At 33.8% G+C, this 20,336-nt stretch overlaps 1 protein-coding gene across 1 annotated transcript in view; it reads left to right on the top strand.

Annotated features, from left to right (window-relative positions):
- LOC107679951 (anosmin-1-like) overlaps window positions 1-20,336 on the top strand; it is a 76,514-nt gene that overhangs the window by 11,077 nt on the left and 45,101 nt on the right. The window contains exon 2 of the mRNA XM_016475680.1: window positions 9,106-9,153. Coding sequence (XP_016331166.1) covers window positions 9,106-9,153 — 48 coding nt within the window. The remainder of the gene's footprint in view (window positions 1-9,105; window positions 9,154-20,336) is intronic.

The following is a 20,336-nucleotide window of genomic DNA, read 5'->3' on the forward strand; positions in this document are numbered from 1 at the left end:
TGAAAAAAAGTAATTATATATATATATATATATATATATATATATATATATAAAATATTTCCCTCCCAAATTCTTATGAACGTAATGTGAATTTTTTTTATTTTTATTACTTAAAAATAAAAAAAAGGTGTTTTTTTTGTTGGTGGTTTTTTGTTGCAGTAATGAGAACTGTACATGGGCTGTACATGACGTATGCTCTTGATCAAGTCTATAAATTATTGCACAAAGTCATTTGTTTGTTAGTGTCTTCAACTTCTCTCATGATATATGAATAGTAGCTTGAATAGTAGCAAACACACTGCATTTTTGCATTTGTTGGTCATACCTTGTTAGATACTGCAACCAGTTTAATGTATGTTTAAAAGGCATTATTTTGAGTCTTTGTTGCATTTTGGCTGATCTTTAATCTCTAGTGTATGAGAACATGCAGTACAACAGATGATTTTCCGTTTTTAGTAAAGTGAAGGCTTTGTGTTGCTCTTACGCTCTTGTTTTGTCAGAAGTCGTGCATCTACACCGCATTAGTTTCCTCAGAGCTCAGCGAAAGGCTCTTCTCCTTCGAATGTTTCCTCACTGCTTGCATCTGAATGCACACGAGTGCGTTCAAGGTTAATGCATGCATCTAATGCAGTCGTGACGGTTTATGATGTTGCCATTTGGCAGGGATGAAGCGGAGCTACAGCCGTTAATGATTGGAGGGGGACATCTTTCTTAACATCAAAAGGGACGTATGGAGAAAGCTGGCGAAGTCTTTTGTCTGCGCAGGAAGTACTGTGACAGACTGAGCTTGATAAAGGACTGGTTGAACTGGCTGGGAAGCTCCAGGAATAGAAAGCGATTGTTGTTGGTGCTCCATAAAGAGTGTCCGGAGGCCGTGTGTGTGTGTGTGTGTGTGTGTGTGTGTGTGTGTTCGCAGGTCTTTCATGTGAAAATGGGAGGTCTGGTCAGCTGCAAAAACATGCAGCCCCCCTCTGCACTCTCCTGCTGACCAAATGCCAGCCTCACACGCCGCATCTGCTGGAGGTGAAGCACGAGTCACTCAGATCAACCATCATTCAGAGCTGACCAGAGAACGATCGGAACCTACTGCTGGAACCAAAGAGTCTGACAGTACAGGAATGTTCCAGAAAAACTTCGGAATAAACGCATTTTAAAGTCTAGAAAAAAAAGAAAAATAGATCTATCTATCTATTGTTCTGTATATCCATCTCTCCATTATCCATCCATCCATCTATCCATCCATCCATCCATCTATCTATCTATCTATCTATCTATCTATCTATCCGTCTGTCTCTCACTCTATCCTTCTATCTATACTGAAAATACAGGATTCTTTTATTTAAACTGGTGAATAAACAGAACGTTCTAGAATTTTGAAAAAAAAAAAACATAAAACAAACTAACGTTCTGACTTATTATTTTTAGGCGACTAATTAGTGATATTTGGCCGTTTAGAGGCACAAGACGCTCTTAAGAACATCTCGTCAGGTTTGCTCAGGTAATTCAGATGATTTGTATTTGATTAGTCAAGAACACTTGGTCTCACTTGTTCATTCAAGCCGCTTCAGAAAGTTTATGACCCAAATAACAGTGTGTACAGGTCATCAAAACAGTGAAATGAAAGCTTTCTGGAGTCTTTATTGTCTTATTGGAGAGTATTTATGTATCGGTGATTCGGTAAAAGACTCGGCTGTAAATCCAGCGTCTGCGAGCTGAAAGGCCGGCTCTGTTCGGGAAAGCATCTGCTGCGAGTGGAATTATTTATGTGTGGACGCATGAAGCCAAAGGTGTGTCAGAGAGTCCTGCGAGCACGCCTGACGTCGTTAAAATTATTGCGTTTTAAATGAAGCCCTTCGTTCCCTCCGTTCGGCTCGAGGGACACGCGTTCTGATCCAAAGGAAAGACAAACATTGGAAAGAAGTCGTGCCGTGCTTGTCAAGGGCCTTTGATATGAAACAACTTGGAAAGGGACTCAAACCACAGCAGCTTGTATGTGTGCGGTTTCATTAGCAGAGACGTGAATGGAGTCTTGTGGCGATTCACACGCTCAGAAACATCCTCTAACCTTCAGATTCAGCGCTCGATTAGCACAGTTTATAATCGGTGTTGGTGCAATCTTCTGCTCTTTGGCCGGTGTGAGTGTCGGCTGTGTTACGGCTGAACTTATCGAAGTAATAATGGCTCTTTAAACAACCCAAGAGTGCATTATTTTTACTTTACAGCCTGTTTATCTCCGGAATGTGGCATCTGTAGATGTTTTGCACCTTATGAAACGCTGATAAGAACGTCAGCTTGCTGATTTATCCGCACGTTGCCCAATCCTGACAGAAATGTCTCATCTCAAGTGGTTTTGCTTTTCTTGTAAGGATACAGATGCATTTAGTATTATGTTATAATAAGACTATAATACTTTTTAAATGATTTTGAATGTGGAAAAAAGCTTCTTGTTTGGAAATATGTTATATAATATAGTTATTTTTCCTGAAATTCAATCAGTAAAATGGTTTAAATATTGAGTAATCTTGTGTGGTAATGTCTAATTTTGTGTAATCCAGTGAATTAAATACTTGGATTATTTTCTTTTTGATTTGGAACTTGATGGACACAAATCTGATCTTCATATAGCAAAAGCATTGTGCGCTTTAAGACATTCCTGTTGAAAATAGAGGAAAAGAGAGTAAAAAATACATAAATGAAGTGTAAAATAAAAAAAAAAAATGTATTAGAGTAAATACAAATACTTTTAAATAAATAAGAAATAAAAATAATATTTAAACTAATAAATATTAAACTAATAAATGCGTGAACAGATCTGTAAATAAATAATACTTCTAAAAGTGGAGTGCTATAATGAGTAAAAAAAGAGTCATAATTAACTAAATATAAAATATTTAGATATATTTATAATGCTAATATTTCACAGAATAAATTGGGTCTAAAAGGTTTAAAAACCCCTGCTTTATGATTAAAATAAATAATGCAGTACAGTGCTACAATGAGTAGAAAAAATATAATTAATTTAAAAGAAACTAAATGTTTTTTTTTATATATATATACTTAGATATATTTATAATACTAATTTTTACAGAATAAACTGGGTCTAAATGATTGAATCTAAAATGTTACAATTTAAATTAAAATAATAAATGCATAAATAAAACTAAATAAATAATGCATCTAACAGTACAGTGCTATAATGAGTAGAAAAAAATGTGATTAACTAAATGTTTTTAAAAAATATATGTATTTATATTTATAATACTAATTTTTCACAGAATAAATTGGGTCTAAAATATTGAAAGCCCCTGCTTTAGGACAACAGCATTAAACTGGAAAGATATGACAAAATGATGAATGACGCTCGCTTCTTTTACTCACAGACGTCTGGTGAATGAAAGGAGAGTCGTATGGAATGGATTTAAGCAGAGAAGGCTGTGTGTGGAGTGTGTCGTTTTAAACACTCGCCTAAAGCAGCTCTGATTAAAGCATCTCAATGATGTAAATAAAACCCAGAAGAACAGCTAAACTCAGAACAATGAGAGAAGAGCTCAAAGCACCTGCTGCTGACTGTAACACACACTAACTAGAGCACTTAACATGTGACACAGAGATCAAGAGCTCCAAATCAAACGAGAGAATAATAACCTGAAGTTTCTGACATCTATAAAACACTGCGTTACTCAGATGTGATCTGTCTATCATTGTTCTGTTGTTCTTTCATTTTATCCATCTATTGTTTCATCCATTCATCCATTGTTCTGTCTGTCCATCCATCCATCCATTTATCATCTATTCATCCATTTATTGTTTTATCCATTTACCATCTGTCTATCCATCTGTTGTTTTGTCTATCATTCTATCATCCATCCATCCATCCATCCATCCATCCATCTGTCATCTATCTATTAATCTGTCATTCCATCCATCCATCTGTAAGGCCTATAAACCTGTCTATCCATCCATCTATCGTTCTATCCATCTATCCATCCATCTATGGTTCTATCCATCCATCCATCCATCCATCCATCATCCATCCATCTGTCGTTCCATCCATCCATCCATCTATCATTATATCATCCATCCATCCATTGTTCTGTCTATGCATACATCTGTTGTTCTATCCATCCATCTGTCGTTCCATCCATTCATCCATCATTCTATCATCCATCCATCCATCCATCTGTCGTTCCATCCATCCATCTATCATTCTATCATCCATCCATCCATCCATCCATCTATCATTCTATCATCCATCCATCCATTGTTCTGTCTTTGCATACATCTATCGTTCTATCTATCCATCCATCCATCCATCCATCCATCCATCTATCATTCTATCATCCATCCATCCATCCATTCTCCTCATCTATCTATTAATCTATCATTATATCTATCCATCCATCATCTATCCATTCATCTATTGCTCTATCATCCAATCATCCATCTGTCATCTATCTATTAATCTATCGCCATCCATCCATTGTCCTGTCTATGCATACATCTATCATTCCATCCATCCATCCATCCATCATCTATTCATCCATCTATCATTCTATCATCCATCCATCCATACATCCATGTCATCTATCTATTAATCTATCATTATATCTATCCATCCATCATCTATCCATTCATCTATTGCTCTATCATCCAATCATCCATCTGTCATCTATCTATTAATCTATCGTTCTATTTATCATCATCCATCCATCCATCCATCCATCCATCCATCCATCCATCTATCGTTCCATCCATCCATCCATCCATCCATCTATCATTCTATCATCCATCCATCTGTCATTCTATCATTCATCCATTGCTCTGTCTATGCATACGTCTATCGTTCTATCAATCCATCCATCCATCTGTCGTTCCATCCATCCATCCATCCATCCATCCATCTATCATTCTATCATCCATCCATCCATCCATCCATCCATTGTCCTGTCTATGCATACATCTATCATCCATCCATCCATCATCTATCCATCCATCTATCATTCTATCATCCATCCATCCATACATCCATTTATCATCTATTAATCTATCATTCTATCATCCATCCATCCATACATCCATTTATCATCTATTAATCTATCATTCTATCATCCATCCATCCATACATCCATTTATCATCTATTAATCTATCATTCTATCATCCATCCATCCATACATCCATTTATCATCTATTAATCTATCATTCTATCATCCATCCATCCATACATCCATTTATCATCTATTAATCTATCATTCTATCATCCATCCATCCATCCATCCATCCATTGTCCTGTCTATGCATACATCTATCATCCATCCATCCATCATCTATCCATCCATCTATCATTCTATCATCCATCCATCCATACATCCATTTATCATCTATTAATCTATCATTCTATCATCCATCCATCCATCCATCCATCCATCTGTCATCTATCTATTAATCTATCGTTCTATTTATCATCATCCATCCATCCATCATTCTATCATTCATTCATCCATCCATTTGTCATCTATCTATTAATCTATCATTCTATCTATCTATCCATCCATTCCTCATCTATCCATCCATTTATCATTCTATTATCCATCCGTCCATCCATCCATTTGTCATCCATCTATTGTTCCATCCATCCATCTGTAATGCCTATAAACCTTTAGGCTTTCAAAACCTTTTCTTTTCTTTGCATGTAAATCTGGATTCATTTAATGAATTTAAATTCAGTCCTGAATCTCAGTGTGTTTTTCTCCCAGTGTATCTCATCCATCCTCAAATGTTCTTCTGCCGCCTCAAACCCGCGCGTACACTATGAACATTGTTGGCTCTGTGACGAACTCTTAATATTTTTCTATTGTTAGTCGCTTCGGATAAGAGCGTCTGCTAAACAAATACATTTATCTTTCAGGACGATGTTGTGTTTAGTTCCTCCATGGGTTACAGTTGATCTGACACATGATTCCCCCAGCGACGCTTAAGCAAACTGATCTGTGAGCTTTAAAACCAATGGTTAAAATACTCCAGGAATACCCTTGACTCTTCACTAAGCCGGGTTACAATGCTGACCTATAATTCTCAGTCCCGGGTCAGAGACAGCTGGGTCAACATCCCGCCGAGTGTCCGAGGGATGCTGTCACGCCTCAGAATGTGTCGGCCGTCCTGACAGGGATTCAAGCAAGAAGACACTGTGACACACTGCAGTACATGCTGATCTCAAACACCTTATTGCGTTTATAAAAATACATCTCCATAGATTCCTGCGGATATTGAACAAAGTTCTGCAAAATGCTCGTTGAATATTTTTATATCATATTTGGTTGTGCCTTCATCAGTCAGTAAGTCCTGCGTTTAATACTTCGTCATAGCTAAATCCTTTCTGCAGAAAGGTGTGTCTGTGTGCTCATTCCATTCATGATCCTGTCTTAGAAATATGTAGTAGAGCTGCATGAATTGGGGAAAAAATGTAATTGTGATTTTACTGAGAAAAAAAAAAGTGCAATAAAAAAAATAAAAAATCCAGGTTTGCAGTGCTTGTTTGTAGGGCTGCGTAATTTGCCCAACATTTTGTGATTAATATATCAATATGGCTATAATAAAAATAATAATAATTTTTATTATCATTATTATTATTATTATTATTACTAAATAAACATATAAAAATTATGAAATAAAAACAAAATAAGAAATATTATTGCAGTGCTTGTTTGTAGGGTGGCCAACATCTTGTGATTAATATAGCAATTAAGTTTCCAAAGGGGCGGAAGATTTCTGGTAAATTTCCGGAAACTTTCCAAAAATTCCCCCAAATTTCCAACATTTTCAGAAAGTTTCCAAAGAATCCTGAAAAGTTTCTGGAAATTGTCTGCCCCTTTGCAACCCTAATAGCAATATGGCTGTAAATAATAATAATAATAATAAAAATATTATCATTATTAATATTACTATATACAATTATGAAATCAAAATCAAAATATGAAATATTACTATTATAATATTCCACTGTAAAACTTTGAGTTATAATAATAATAATAATAATAATTATGATTATTATTATTATTATTATGAATACTAAATAAAAATATAAAAAATTATTAAATAAAACAAAATAAGAAATATTGCTATTATAATATTTCACTGTATTATCTTAATTTCTTAATTTTCAGTTGTTGAACCATCAAACTTTTATTTTGTAGGGAGCCTTTAATAGCTGCTCTTTTGTTGTGAAGTGCCTTTCATTAAAAGTGTGGGAAGATGTTTGGTGATCCTAAAATGATCACGATTTCAGTTTAATTTCCATTAATCGTCCTAACATGTAGGCAGCTCATTATGTTTTGTAAAATGATTTGTTTTGGTTTAAAGCCCCTGTAGCTTATGAGCTGCAGCTAATAATGTTTGATTTAGAGTCATGTAAAGATGATGCAGTTATCATAACTGTAGCAGATCCTGCAGAGCTGCTGAAAAAGTTCAGACTGCGCTGGTTTAACGTCTCTGATCGAAGACACATTAAAGCATCACACATGTCTTCGAGAAGGCACATGTTCTGCATGTGAGTGTTTGCTGTCGTCTCTTCCTCTCTTTGAAGCCGCTGACCGTTATCCTTGACATCGAGTGCACAACACCCGGCGGGACTGGAGGGCAAATTAAGTCCTTTAATGATAAGTTCTTTTCCAAGGTTTCACGGGGAATTTCCACTGGATTATATTGTTCCAGATTCCTTTGAACTTGACATTGAACTTAAGCAGACTTTTGGTTTACAGACCCGTGAAGTTTGCCCCTTTGGATGCTTGTGGAAAAAGGAACAAAGCATTGATTCATTTGAAACTGTAGTTAAAGGAACACTTTTAGTCCGTTTTTTGAGTGATGGTGCAAACAAATCTTTGAATCAGTGTTTTGAATCGACTCACTGGAACTAACAGTTTAATTGAACATTTTTTATCTGACACCAAGCTTTTGAGTGATTGTGCAAATGAATCTTTGAATCAGTGTTTTGAATCGATTCACTGAAACGAACAGTTTAAAGGAACATTTTTAGTCAGTCATGTTTTTATCTGAGTGATGGTGCAAATTAATCTTTGAATCAGTGTTTTGAATCGATTCACTGAAACAGTTTAATGGAACATTTTTTATCTGGCACCAAGTATTTGAGTGATTATGCAAATTAATCTTTGAATCAGTGTTTTGAATAGATTCATTGAAACAAACAGTTTAAAGGAACATTTTTAGTCAGTCATGTTTTTTTCCTGAGTTATGGTGCAAGTGAATCTTTTAATCAGTGTTTTGAATCGATTAACTGAAACAGTTTAATGGAACATTTTTTATCTGGCACCAAGTTTTTGAGTGATTATGGAAATGAATCTTTGAATCAGTGTTTTGAATCGATTAATTGAAACAAACAGTTTAAAGGAACATTTTTAGTCAGTCATGTTTTTTTTCTGAGTGATTGTGCAAATGAATCTTTGAATCAGTGTTTTGAATCGATTCAATTAAACAAACAGTTTAATGGAACATTTTTTATCTGGCACCAATTTTTTGAGTGATTGTGCAAAATAGTTTTTGAATCAGTGTTTTGAATCGATTCAATTAAACAAACAGTTTAATGGAACATTTTTTATCTGGCACCAATTTTTTGAGTGATTGTGCAAATTAATCTTTGAATCAGTGTTTTGAATCGATTCATTGAAACTAACAGTTTAAAGGAACATTTTTATATGACACCAAGTTTTTGAGTGATTATGCAAATGAATCTTTGAATCAGTGTTTTGAATCGATTCAATGAAACAGTTTAATGGAACATTTTTTTATTTGGCACCAAGTTTTTGAGTGATTGTGCAAATTAATATTTGAATCAGTGTTTTGAATCAATTCACTGAAACAAACAGTTTAATGGAACATTTTTTATCTGGCACCAAGTTTTTGAGTGATTGTGCAAATTAATCTTTGAATCGGTGTTTTGAATCGATTCAATGAAATGAACAGTTTGAACTGATTTACTAAAATCAAACATTTTTTCTACTTTTATTTCTCTGTTTATTTACTTCTGTTTTGAGTGAATGTTTCGTATCTGATGTGATGTCCAGTGTTTTATGATGTCTGTTCTCTCTTTTCAGAGCAACGGATCATTGGTTTGGTGTCAGAATCACAAGCAGTGCTCAAAGGTAAAACTATGAATCTCATTAAAACTGCAAAAAAAAAAAACCCGCCCGGGTCATATTTCAGTCTAAATCACCAGAAGAAAGGGATAATGAAAGAAAGAGAGAACAGAATGGGAGTAATACGAGAGATACGAGATACAAGAGACACAAAACCTTTCTTATTATATCAATCTAATAAGAAATTATTCAGATTTTAGGATTTTTGTAAGACCTTTACTCCAAATTATTATTACTGTAATGCAATAAAATCTCATCCTCATTACTGCAATGCAAGACAAAATTGTGATATTTTATTAAAATATTTGTAAAGTTTACATGTTTTAAAAAGTAAGGTTAAAGTATTAATACATTTCATAACTGCAATGCAAACATGTGATATTTTATTTAGATCTTAGTAAAGTTTGCAAAAACTATAAATATAAAGTATAAATACTTTTTTAAACTTGTAAACTTTACAAATATTTATTAAATATTAAATATTTATTGCATTGCAGTAGAGACTTTATTTAAATATTCAATAAGATATTAAAATATTTGTAAAGTTTACAAGTTAAACAAAAATAGATTAAAGTATTTAGATAACTGCAATGAAAGAAAAATGGGTTTATACATCGCATTACTGCAATGCAAGAAAAAAGTTTTTTATGCATCATGGTATATTTGTTTTGCTGCCTTCATTTAAGCTGATTTGTGTGTAAGTTATGTTCACTGTAATGCACTAAAAACACTGTATTGAAGAAACAAGAAGCATTTTGATTTTGATGTGAAATAAGACCTGGACGTGTTTTGTTAAATTCAGTGCCTCCCTCAACATGTTTTTAATATTTGATGTATGCAGTAGCATGTGTAAATGTGATGCATACTCTCCAGTTTACTATGGTAACAGTAATATTGAGTCTCTGTCGGGGTCTGACGGTACAGACATGTCCTGTGTTGAATCATTACATACTCACAGGATGAGCTGAGGCATGACACTCGTTCACACAACACTGCTTATACTGAGACACCGACAGACAGATTCATTTTAAAGGTATGAAATGATGAAGGCAGAGCAGGCGATGAGCAACAGTCTAGAGGAGAGAAAGAAAGGGCTCTGTTTTTCACTTTAAAACCGCAATTTATACTTTGATTGCTTGGTATGGGTTTGATAATATCTGTGTGTTGCATTGATAGTTTAGCAACAGCAAACTCTTATCGAAGTTCATTTTGAGTCTCTTGTGCATTTTACATGTTTGCAGAATTTTTAAATAAGGTATGACACAGGTATTTTATTAATATTAATATTTGTAAAGTTTACACGTTTTAAAAAGTGAAGTACTTAGACATCTCATTATTTCCATGCAAGAAAAATAGTGGTATTTTATTTAAATATTTGTAAAGTTTACAAGTTTTAAAAAGTAAAGTATTTATATATATATATCGTTACTGCAATGCAAGAAAAAATAACATTTTTTAATTTAAATATTTGTAAAGTTTACAAGTTTTAAAAATTAAAGTATTTATATATATCGTTACTGCAATGCAAGAAAAAATAGTATTTTTTTTTTTAAATATTTGTAAAGTTTAGAAGTTTAAAAAAATTAAATATTTATACATCTCATTACTTCAATGCAAGAAAAATAGTGGTATTTTATTTAAAAATGTGTAATGTTTACAAGTTTTAAAAAGTAAGGTAGCGTATTTATACATCTCATTACTGCAATGCAAGAATTTTTTTTAGATTTTTTAATGTAAATATTTGTAAAGTTTACAAGTTTTAAAAGTAAGGTAGCGTATTTATACATCTCATTACTGCAGTGCAAGAAGAAAATTGTGATTTTTTAATGTAAATATTTGTAAAGTTTACAAGTTTAAAAAAGAAAGGCTGAAGTATTCATACATTTTATTACTGCAATGCAAGAAAAAATGTCATAATTTATGTAAATATTTGTAAAGTTTACAAGTTTAAAAAGTATCTCATTACTGCAATGCAAGAACAAATAGTGATAATTGATTTACTTTAATTGCTCGATACGAATCAGAGTTTGATAATATATGTGTTGCATTGATAGTTTAGCAACAGTGAAGTCCATTGAATTTAATTTTGAGTCTCTCGTGCATTTTACATTTTTTGCTGAATTTTTAACACAGTAATTTTATTAATAGTCAATTGCTAATTTCTCACCAGTTGCCATGTATTTGAAGTTTTCTATGGCATTGTAGTGAAAACATGTCACGCTGGTGTTTAGATTAATGCGAGTGAAGTTCAGCCAAGAAGAACAACATTAACAAGGCAAAACAAAAATTAATGTTGCTTCATAAGATTTTTTCCCAGAGTTAATGAGGATGTCAGAGGGCTTCAAAGAGGAGATACACTGTGCTTTAAAAGCAAAGCCGCTTTGTTTCTGTGCTCGAATGCAACAAAAGACCTGCTCTTTTCCTTTCCATGGACTTGGCCAGTATTGGATCCTGGCAACGGCGCTGTCCCCAGTCATTCATCAAGAGCTGCTGTGTTAAAGAAGTATTTGGCTGTTTGCGTGTCTGAGCATTGGGCGTTCCCATTACAACTGGCCCTCTTCATCTCTGAGAGTCTGAAAACTCTTGACACCCGTGAGGAGATCATGCCATGCTTGGACTCTGTGTGTTTCTGTTGCTAGTGATCTGTCAGGTCTGCTTCAGAATCATGCTTGTTGTAATGGTAATTAGTAATGCATATGTTGTCGTACTCTGGGTGGGACAAGGGCCATGGAGTGAGTTCAGTCTTTGCTAATTTTATGTGTACACATGCGTCAGATGGACGCCTTTGACTGTTGCATTAAGTTTCTCTGTTTCGTGTCTTAAGATGTATAGTTGACTTTTTAAAACGTGTTCTGTGCCATTATAATCCATCATCTAGCTGTTTTTGAATGCAAGAAACGAGGTTGATCGCCCTTTGGAATTGAATTGAGAATGTCTTAAATTCCAGTTCAGTTCCTGATTTTGAATTGATTTACAAACAGATGCAGAACAGCAGTTACAATTTTAGGACTGTAAGAAAATAAATTAAATGAATTGAAATAAAAAAAATATGGATGGATAGAAGGATGGATGGATGGATGGATGGATGGTTGGATGGATGGTTGGATAGATGGATAGATGGATGGATGGTTGGATGGATAGATGGATGGATGGATAGATGGATGGTTGGATATATAGATGGATGGATGGATGAATGGATGTTGGATAGATGGATGGATGGATGGTTGGTTGGATAGATGGATGGATGGATGGATGGATGGATGGATGGATGGATGGATGGATGATGGATGGAAATGGAGGCGAAATACAATCTTGAATTTTCACAGGACTTGGTAGTGCAGTCTTGTTATGGACTTGGCTGTCCGTAGGTGACAAAATAATTATTTAACTAAAATCACAACTTTATATAATGCCTTTTTTTTTCAAGGCCCTTGCAAGCAATGTAACACAGTGCTCGGATGGATGGATAATGGATGGTTGGATAGATGGATGGATGGATGGATGGATGATGGATGGATGGATAGATGGATGGATGGATGGATAGATGGATGGTTGGATATATAGATGGATGGATGGATGAATGGATGGTTGGATAGATGGATAGATGGATGGATGGATGGTTGGTTGGATAGATGGATAGATAGATAGATGGATGGTTGGATGGATAGATGGATGGTTGGATATATAGATGAATGAATGGATGGCTGGTTGGATAGATGGTTAGATGGATGGAGGTTGGTTGGTTGGATAGATGGTTAGATGGATGGATGGTTGAATGGATGGTTGGATGGATAGATAGATGGATGGATGGATGGATAGATGGATGGTTGGGTATATAGATGGATGAATGGATGGTTGGATAGATGGATAGATGGATGGATGGTTGGATAGATGGATGGATGGTTGGATGGATGGTTGGATAGATGGATGGTTGAATGGATGGTTGGATAGATGGATGGATGGTTGGTTGGATAGATGGATAGATGGATAGATGGATGGATGGATGGATGGATAGATGGTTGGATGGATGGATGGATGGTTGGATGGATGGATAGTTGAATGGATGGATGGATGGATAGATAGATGTACAAACGGATGGATTGATGGATAGTTTCGATGGATGGATGGTTGGAGAGATAGATAGATAGATAGATAGATAGATAGAAGGGTTAAACCTTTGATTGTTGATGTCGTTTCGGACTTCTTGTGATATCCCGACTGCTAATGTAAAGCTCAATGTGAACTTTGAGTAAATGTTTCATTGCCAGCATTGATTCTCCATCATTATACACCCCTAAACTAAAGAAATGTAGGTCGTTTTTGTTTAGTAATAGACTTGGAGATGTTTGGCCATTCTGAGATTTTCTGCATCGGCCACTTTAACATATTTTCGCAATGTTGTGAAAGTGACTAATTCTTGAATTTTTAAACCAGCATTCACCCAGTATGTGGCAAGGCCTTTTCTCTCAGAGATGTTAATGACGTGGATTGTTAATACTGGTTTGTGGAGTCTGTGTACTCACACACCTCTTAATGAAGTGATATGTTTGTAAAGTCCTCACAATACAAAGCCAGACCCACGCTGGGCCGCTTATATGGGGTATCCTGCTATATTGTCCCGTACAGTGTGTGTGTTTTATGCTTGTGAAAAGCTCTGTTTAGCCTGAGCCACCGTAGATGCCAAACAAAAGCAAATACAGTGAAGTCTCCGACAGCGACCCGTCGCGGTTTCTGTCCTCTAGAAAGGCTCATCATGGTGTCGCTCTTCCAACAAAAGTGAAGCAAAGGTGGGTTAATTATTTAAACAAAGATAAAGTGACCTCTCGGATCCGTCAGCGCTTTGGAGAAGGACAGTGTTGGCGTCTCCTGCGAAATGTCCAGCGCCCCGTTGTTATGATAATTAACCCCGCTGCCCTGCTGCCGGAGCGAAGGGAGAGGGCATTTGTGAGTATTAGAGCTTCATTAGCATGCCACAGCACCACCATCACCCTCCATTCACAGCCGCCTCGGCCTTTTGTGTCTCCTTTCTTTATCTTTCGTGTGAGCACTTCTTCTGGAGTGAGAGAAAGCTTGGAGAGTTTTACAACTTCTGGGTGCTTGTTCAAGCGAAAGGGGAAAAAACAAGGAGCTGAAAAGCAGTTTGAGTTGCTCACAAGGGTCGGACTTCCAAAGATCCCCAACGCTTGAATTGATTTGCTTTGCAAATAAGAGTCGCTCTCAGAAATAGACTTGCGAAAGTTTATAATTTCGGCTGGACTGGTCCTTTTTGCTGAAATAGTTCATGCAAAAGTGAATGTTTGCTGCAAATGTGCTCACCCTCAGGCCATCCGAGATCTAGATGAGTTTGTTTCTTCATCAGATTTGGAGAAATGCAGCATTGCATCAGTGTCTCAGCAATGGATGCTCTGCAGTGAATGGGTGCCGTCAGAATGAGAGTCCAAACAGCTGATAAAAACATCACAATAATCCACAAATAATCCACAGCACTCCAGTCCATCAGTTAACATCTGGAGAAGACCAAAGCTGAAAGAAATCCAGCATTAAGACGTTTTTAACTAAACTACGAGTCCATAATCCATAATAACGCTTCCTCCAGTGAGAAAGTGTTCTGGTCTGAATCAGGAGAGAAATCTGCACAGATCAAGCACCGTTTATAAGCCAAAACAGCTCTAAACCTTAACACTTTTGTCCAGATGTGAACTGATGGACTGGAGTGCTGTGGATTACTTGTGGATTATTGTGATGTTTTTATCAGCTGTTTGGACTTTCATTCTGACGGCACCCATTCACTTGCAGTGAGACAATGATGCAATGCTACATTTCTCCAAATCTGATGACGAAACAAACTCGTCTAGATCTCGGATGGCCTGAGCGTGAGAGTACATTTACAGCAAACGTTCATTCTTGCATGAACATTTTCAGCACATTTTTATTTTTGGATGAACTACTCCTTTTGAAGCAATGATTTAATAACCAATATCAAGTTTTTTTTTGTCTGTGTGTGTTGGTTGATTTGATTTGCATGTCTGTGTTTTCCTTTTAAGGTCTGAGATTAAGTTTTCGTGGCTCTCAAGAACCATGGGAAAAAGCCGCCGCATTTCTGAGACCCCCTCCTTTTCACAGAGTAGAAATTAGTCTGACTTTTGTGGCTTTTCAATGAAGTGCTTTTCCAGGTCAGTTGTTTCACTAGCAGTTCAGTTTGGATTGTGTTTTCATATGATCTGCATTTTCACATCTAGGGTTGCGAGTCGAGGAGATTCAGAGCTGTTTCGTTTTATTGAATTCATCATTGATGATATACGGTACTTTAATAGTCTTTGTTCATATTTTGAATTGTATTTTATTTTTATTTTTTGTTTTGTTTTGTATTGTTGTATTTTTGGCTTTTGCTTTATTTTAAAATATGTCTATAATTTTTATTATTCTATTATTTATTTAAATATTTTAGTACTTAAATGTTTTGTTTCAGCTAGCTGGCAAAACAACATTTCTAATTTTAGCGTAGTTTAAGCAATTTTTTTATATTTTATTTTATTTTGATTAATGTTTATTTCTTAAATGTTAATTAACTTTTTTCTGGTTTTAGTTTAATAAACAATAATAATCCTAGATTGAATACTATAGTGAAATATCCTTGCTATGAATTAAATGTAACAGAAATACTGTTATAAATAAAAGAATAATATTCTATTGCGTTGTCCAAACAAACAAAAAAGACAAAACCAGTGTAGTCCAAATCACAAATAAATGACTCTCATGACTTGATTCTTTTAATGAATCAACTCAAAAGAATCATGAATCAGTATTGAACTCATGAGCTGATGGTTTGGATCATTCTAATGACTCACTGAATCACTGAATCAGTCAGAGAATCACTTCTTATAGTTCTTAGGTTTTAATTTGTTTATTTATTTGTATTTCTTTTACATTATTTATTTGTTCATTCGTTTTATGACCAATTATTGGCAGCGATGCTTAAAAGAATCGTTTACCGAATCAATGAACCAGAACCGGGTTAATAAGTTACGAATCCCGTCCCTATTTGAATAATAAATGTACATGTGGTGCTTCTAGAGTCATTACACATAGCAGTTCACATGATCTCTGTCTTGGGAAGCGATTCGCACCCAGCAGAAGCACAAACTGTTGGTTTTACTGTGAGTTTTTGGACTTCAAAGCTCCTTTTGGTGAAGACGTAAAGCAGATGAGTTCACAACACCTCGCTCAATGTCAGCCTTCAGAGGAAACAAACACTCGTTTACAGTACAGTGTTCACTTCTACATTATATTGACATTAACAATGATATTATATACAAAGTACATGTTGCTCATCATTCACTTAATGACATAATGAATCCTGATGATATGAGTAATCTCAATATCTGATGATGAGATTCATTGTATCTCAATATTTATGTAATTTTTGTGTCTGTGTGTGAGTGTGTGTGTGTGTGTGTGTGTGTGTGTGTGAGTGAGTGTGTGTGTGTGTGTGTGTCTCTGTGTGTGTGGCATTAGGTCAGTCAGGCTCAGCAGGAGTCTCTCTGATGGCACGCTGCTGTTAGGTTTGTTGGGTTCGTCTGATATCTGCTCGTTACTCTTCATGGTGGGTGGCAGAACAGCAGCGTTAAACAGCCGGAGGAGAGATTGTGTGGCCAGACACACGTATGCAGACGTTCACACGCTTGCTCGTCACTGTGCTGCTGCGAGAGAGAGAGAGGACGGCCGTGATTCAGACTGTTAAATATCGCCTTTAGACGTGTTTCTGACTGAGAGCGCTGGTGTGATTTTCATAATGTTTTTCAAGTAAATATGTTTTGATTTGAGAATCTTTAGCCGTTTAAAAATACTGAGAAAAAACATTTTTTATGGTTGTTCTTGAATTGTTTGGATGTTAAAATGCTTTAGTCATTTGTAAGTCAGTCGTTGGCCGGTGGATTTTGGAGGAATCAAAACATTATTTCTGTCCAGCCTGAAAGAGTGACACGGACTCAACCAATGGTGTGCGTTTGGGGGCGGGACTATATCTGTTAATTTGACCAATGGCGGACGAGGGGCGTGTTCAAAAAAACCTGTTACTTTTGTAATTCCATTTGGTGGCAAGTTGCACAGAAATGACAATAAAATGCAACAATGCAATGTTGTATTTATATTATCAACCAATAATGTACACAATTAATTTTATTTAATACTTTTATTAATCAGTCGGGAGGATCATTAGAGTAATTTCAGTAATTTGTCATTACTGAAGCCTTCATTAGTCGCGCTGATCTGCTGAAGAAATTAATCACTCGCTCGAAAGTTAATTTTAAAAATCTGTTATTTAAACAGAAAATACTATTTCAAACAATTAAGTTGCTAAAAATAAAAAGGAAATGTTTGTTTTCAACAGTTTTTTTATTTTCTTAATAGTCTTTCATCAAAATTAATTGTTTATTGCTTTTGTTTACATCTTATATATTTTTTCCTAATCATCTTTCATCTAAAAAAATTGAAAAAATAAATAAATAAAAAAGAAATTTAGTTTACAACTTATATAATATTTTCTCTTAATAATATTTCATGTAATTAAAAGGCTAAATTGCTAAAAATAAAAATGCAACTTTTCTTTGCAACTTATATAATACAATGTTTCTTAATTTGTCATCAAAATAAATAACTAAATTGTTAAAAATAAAAAGGGAAATTGTTTACAACTTAATAGTGTTTTTTCTTAAAAATCTTTCATCAAAATAAATTGTTAAAAATAAAAGGCGGCTTTTCTTTAATATAATCTATATATATATTAAACTATAATATAATGTTTTTTTCTTAATTTTTCATAATTTTTCATCAAAATAAATAACAAAATTGTTAAAAATAGAAAGGAAATTTTTGATAACAACTTAATATAATGTTTTTTCTTAGTGATCTTTCATACAAATAAATTGCTACAAATAAAAAGGCAACTTTTGTTTACAACTTTTTATTTTAAAAGTATATTTTATCTTAATAAAAAGATAAATTGCTAAAAAAAAGGCATCTTTTAATTACAATGTACATAATATAATGTTTTTTTCCCCATAATCTTTCATCAAAATAAATAGCTAAATCGCTAAAAATAAAAATGTGGCTTTTTTTCTTAATTTTTAAAATCATTTTTCATCAACATAAATAATTAAATTGTTAAAAATAGAAAGGAACATTTTGTTTACAGCTTCATATAATGTTTTTTCTTAATGATCTTTCATACAAATAAATTGCTACAAATAAAAAGGCAACGTTTGTTCACAACTTGTATAATATTTTATCTTAATAAAAAGATAAATTGCTAAAAAAAAAGGCATCTTTTAATTACAATGTACATAATATAATTTTTTCATCAAAATAAATCGCTAAAAATAAAAAGTTGGCTTTTTTTCTTAATTTTTGTTGCAATTTTTCATCAAAATAAATAACTAAATTGTTAAAAATAGAAAGGAAAATTTTGTTTACAACTTAATATGTTTTTCTAAATCTTTCATCAACATACTTAGCTAAAAATACAAATAATCTTTTGTTTATAACATATATAATATTCTCTCTGTGCTGTCACTCAAATACTGTTGAAAGAAAGTAAAGTTGCTTTATATAAACCTCACTCAGTTTTATAGATTTATGCTTAAAACGAGTAAAAAACATGTCGTGTTTGTCAACCAGATGTTTTATTTTGCATCTCAATTGTTTTGTTTTAAGGATGCTTAAGCATTTTTTTTTTTTTGGAAAACATCCAAAACACTGATTCAGACCAGTTTTTGCAGTTTAATGTTTGTTTTTAGTTCCACTGTCTAACTGAGTGTTGACTGAGATGAACCACGAGTGTTTCATATAAAACATGATGAACATGACCTTCGTTTATCTGAGATCTGAGCCGTAAACTGAGCTTAGAGAAGAAAGATCGATCGCGTTTGAGCTCCAGTCTCCGTCTGCACTCGCTTTATTAACACTCACACATAAATGTGGACTCTTCAGGGTGTATTTAATTTTTTTACTAATTATTTTAGGCTATTTATTTGTTTATTAATGAGGAGAAAGTGTTTTTAGATGCTTAAACTGGTCACTGTTTCTTTAAAAACATTTTTTTCACTTCTTTTAATTAACTGTTCACCTCCAGGGTTATTATAGTTAACTAAAACTAAAACCAAAACCATTAAAACATTTCCATTACTTGATATAAAATAAACTTTAACTGAAAAAAAAACAAAACAAAAAAAAAATTAAACTTGTTTTGTTTCAGCTAGTTGCCGAGGCAACATTTCTCGTTTTCATTTTGTTTAACTTGATGCACTAAAACTAAAATAACTAAAACTGAAATAAAAATTAATATAACAATTCTATAGACATATAAAAAATAATGACAAAAGCACGCAACAAAATTAAAACTTTAACAAAAATTTAAATTTAAATGAAAGCAGAAAATAAAAATATTAATATTTTTTAGTTTTAATTTAAATGTTGAAAAATTAGTACAAATATTGTTTTATATTTGTATGCTTTATATATGCATTATATTAACATCATTAGCTTTTTAGCATATATACACACACAGACACATAAAAGTAATTTTATATATTTTTTGCGATTGTTTTATTATATTTCTGATTTATATTTTCTAGTGTGTGCATATATAATTAATATTTTATATATATATTATAATTTTTGGAAAAATGCTGTTTATATGCTGTTATATATATGTCTATTTGCTGTTTTCTTGAAGCACTCCAGCGCAGACAAAGCGTGGTTTCCTCGCTCATGAATAATCCAGACACATATATAATTCATGCTCGCTCTCGGCTCTTTTGTTGACGGCTTCTCTCGCTGCGTTCAGATCAATAATTGAAATGATATTTCGATATTGTGATAGTGTGTCTTTGATACGCCGCCGGGTCACATGTTTGCGCTGCTTTATCTGCTCAGTGTCGATTTTACGGTTTGTTTAGTAATGTTTACCAGATGAATTTGCTGTAAACGCTGTAAAAGACTGAGGAGTTTATGTTTTGTTTTGATTTTATTGTTTTTTAGCTAATTTTATGGAATATAGAAATATAGGTTATATAGAATATATTCTAAACAACCTATATAGAGAGAGAGTGAGAGAGAGAATATATAGAATATAGAAATAATTATTTAAATGGCAAATAATTATATATATATATATATATATATACACTGCC

This window comes from Sinocyclocheilus anshuiensis, unplaced genomic scaffold, assembly GCF_001515605.1.
Source record: "Sinocyclocheilus anshuiensis isolate Anshui unplaced genomic scaffold, SAMN03320099.WGS_v1.1 scaffold244, whole genome shotgun sequence".
In the NCBI taxonomy this organism is placed as follows: Eukaryota; Metazoa; Chordata; class Actinopteri; order Cypriniformes; family Cyprinidae; genus Sinocyclocheilus; species Sinocyclocheilus anshuiensis.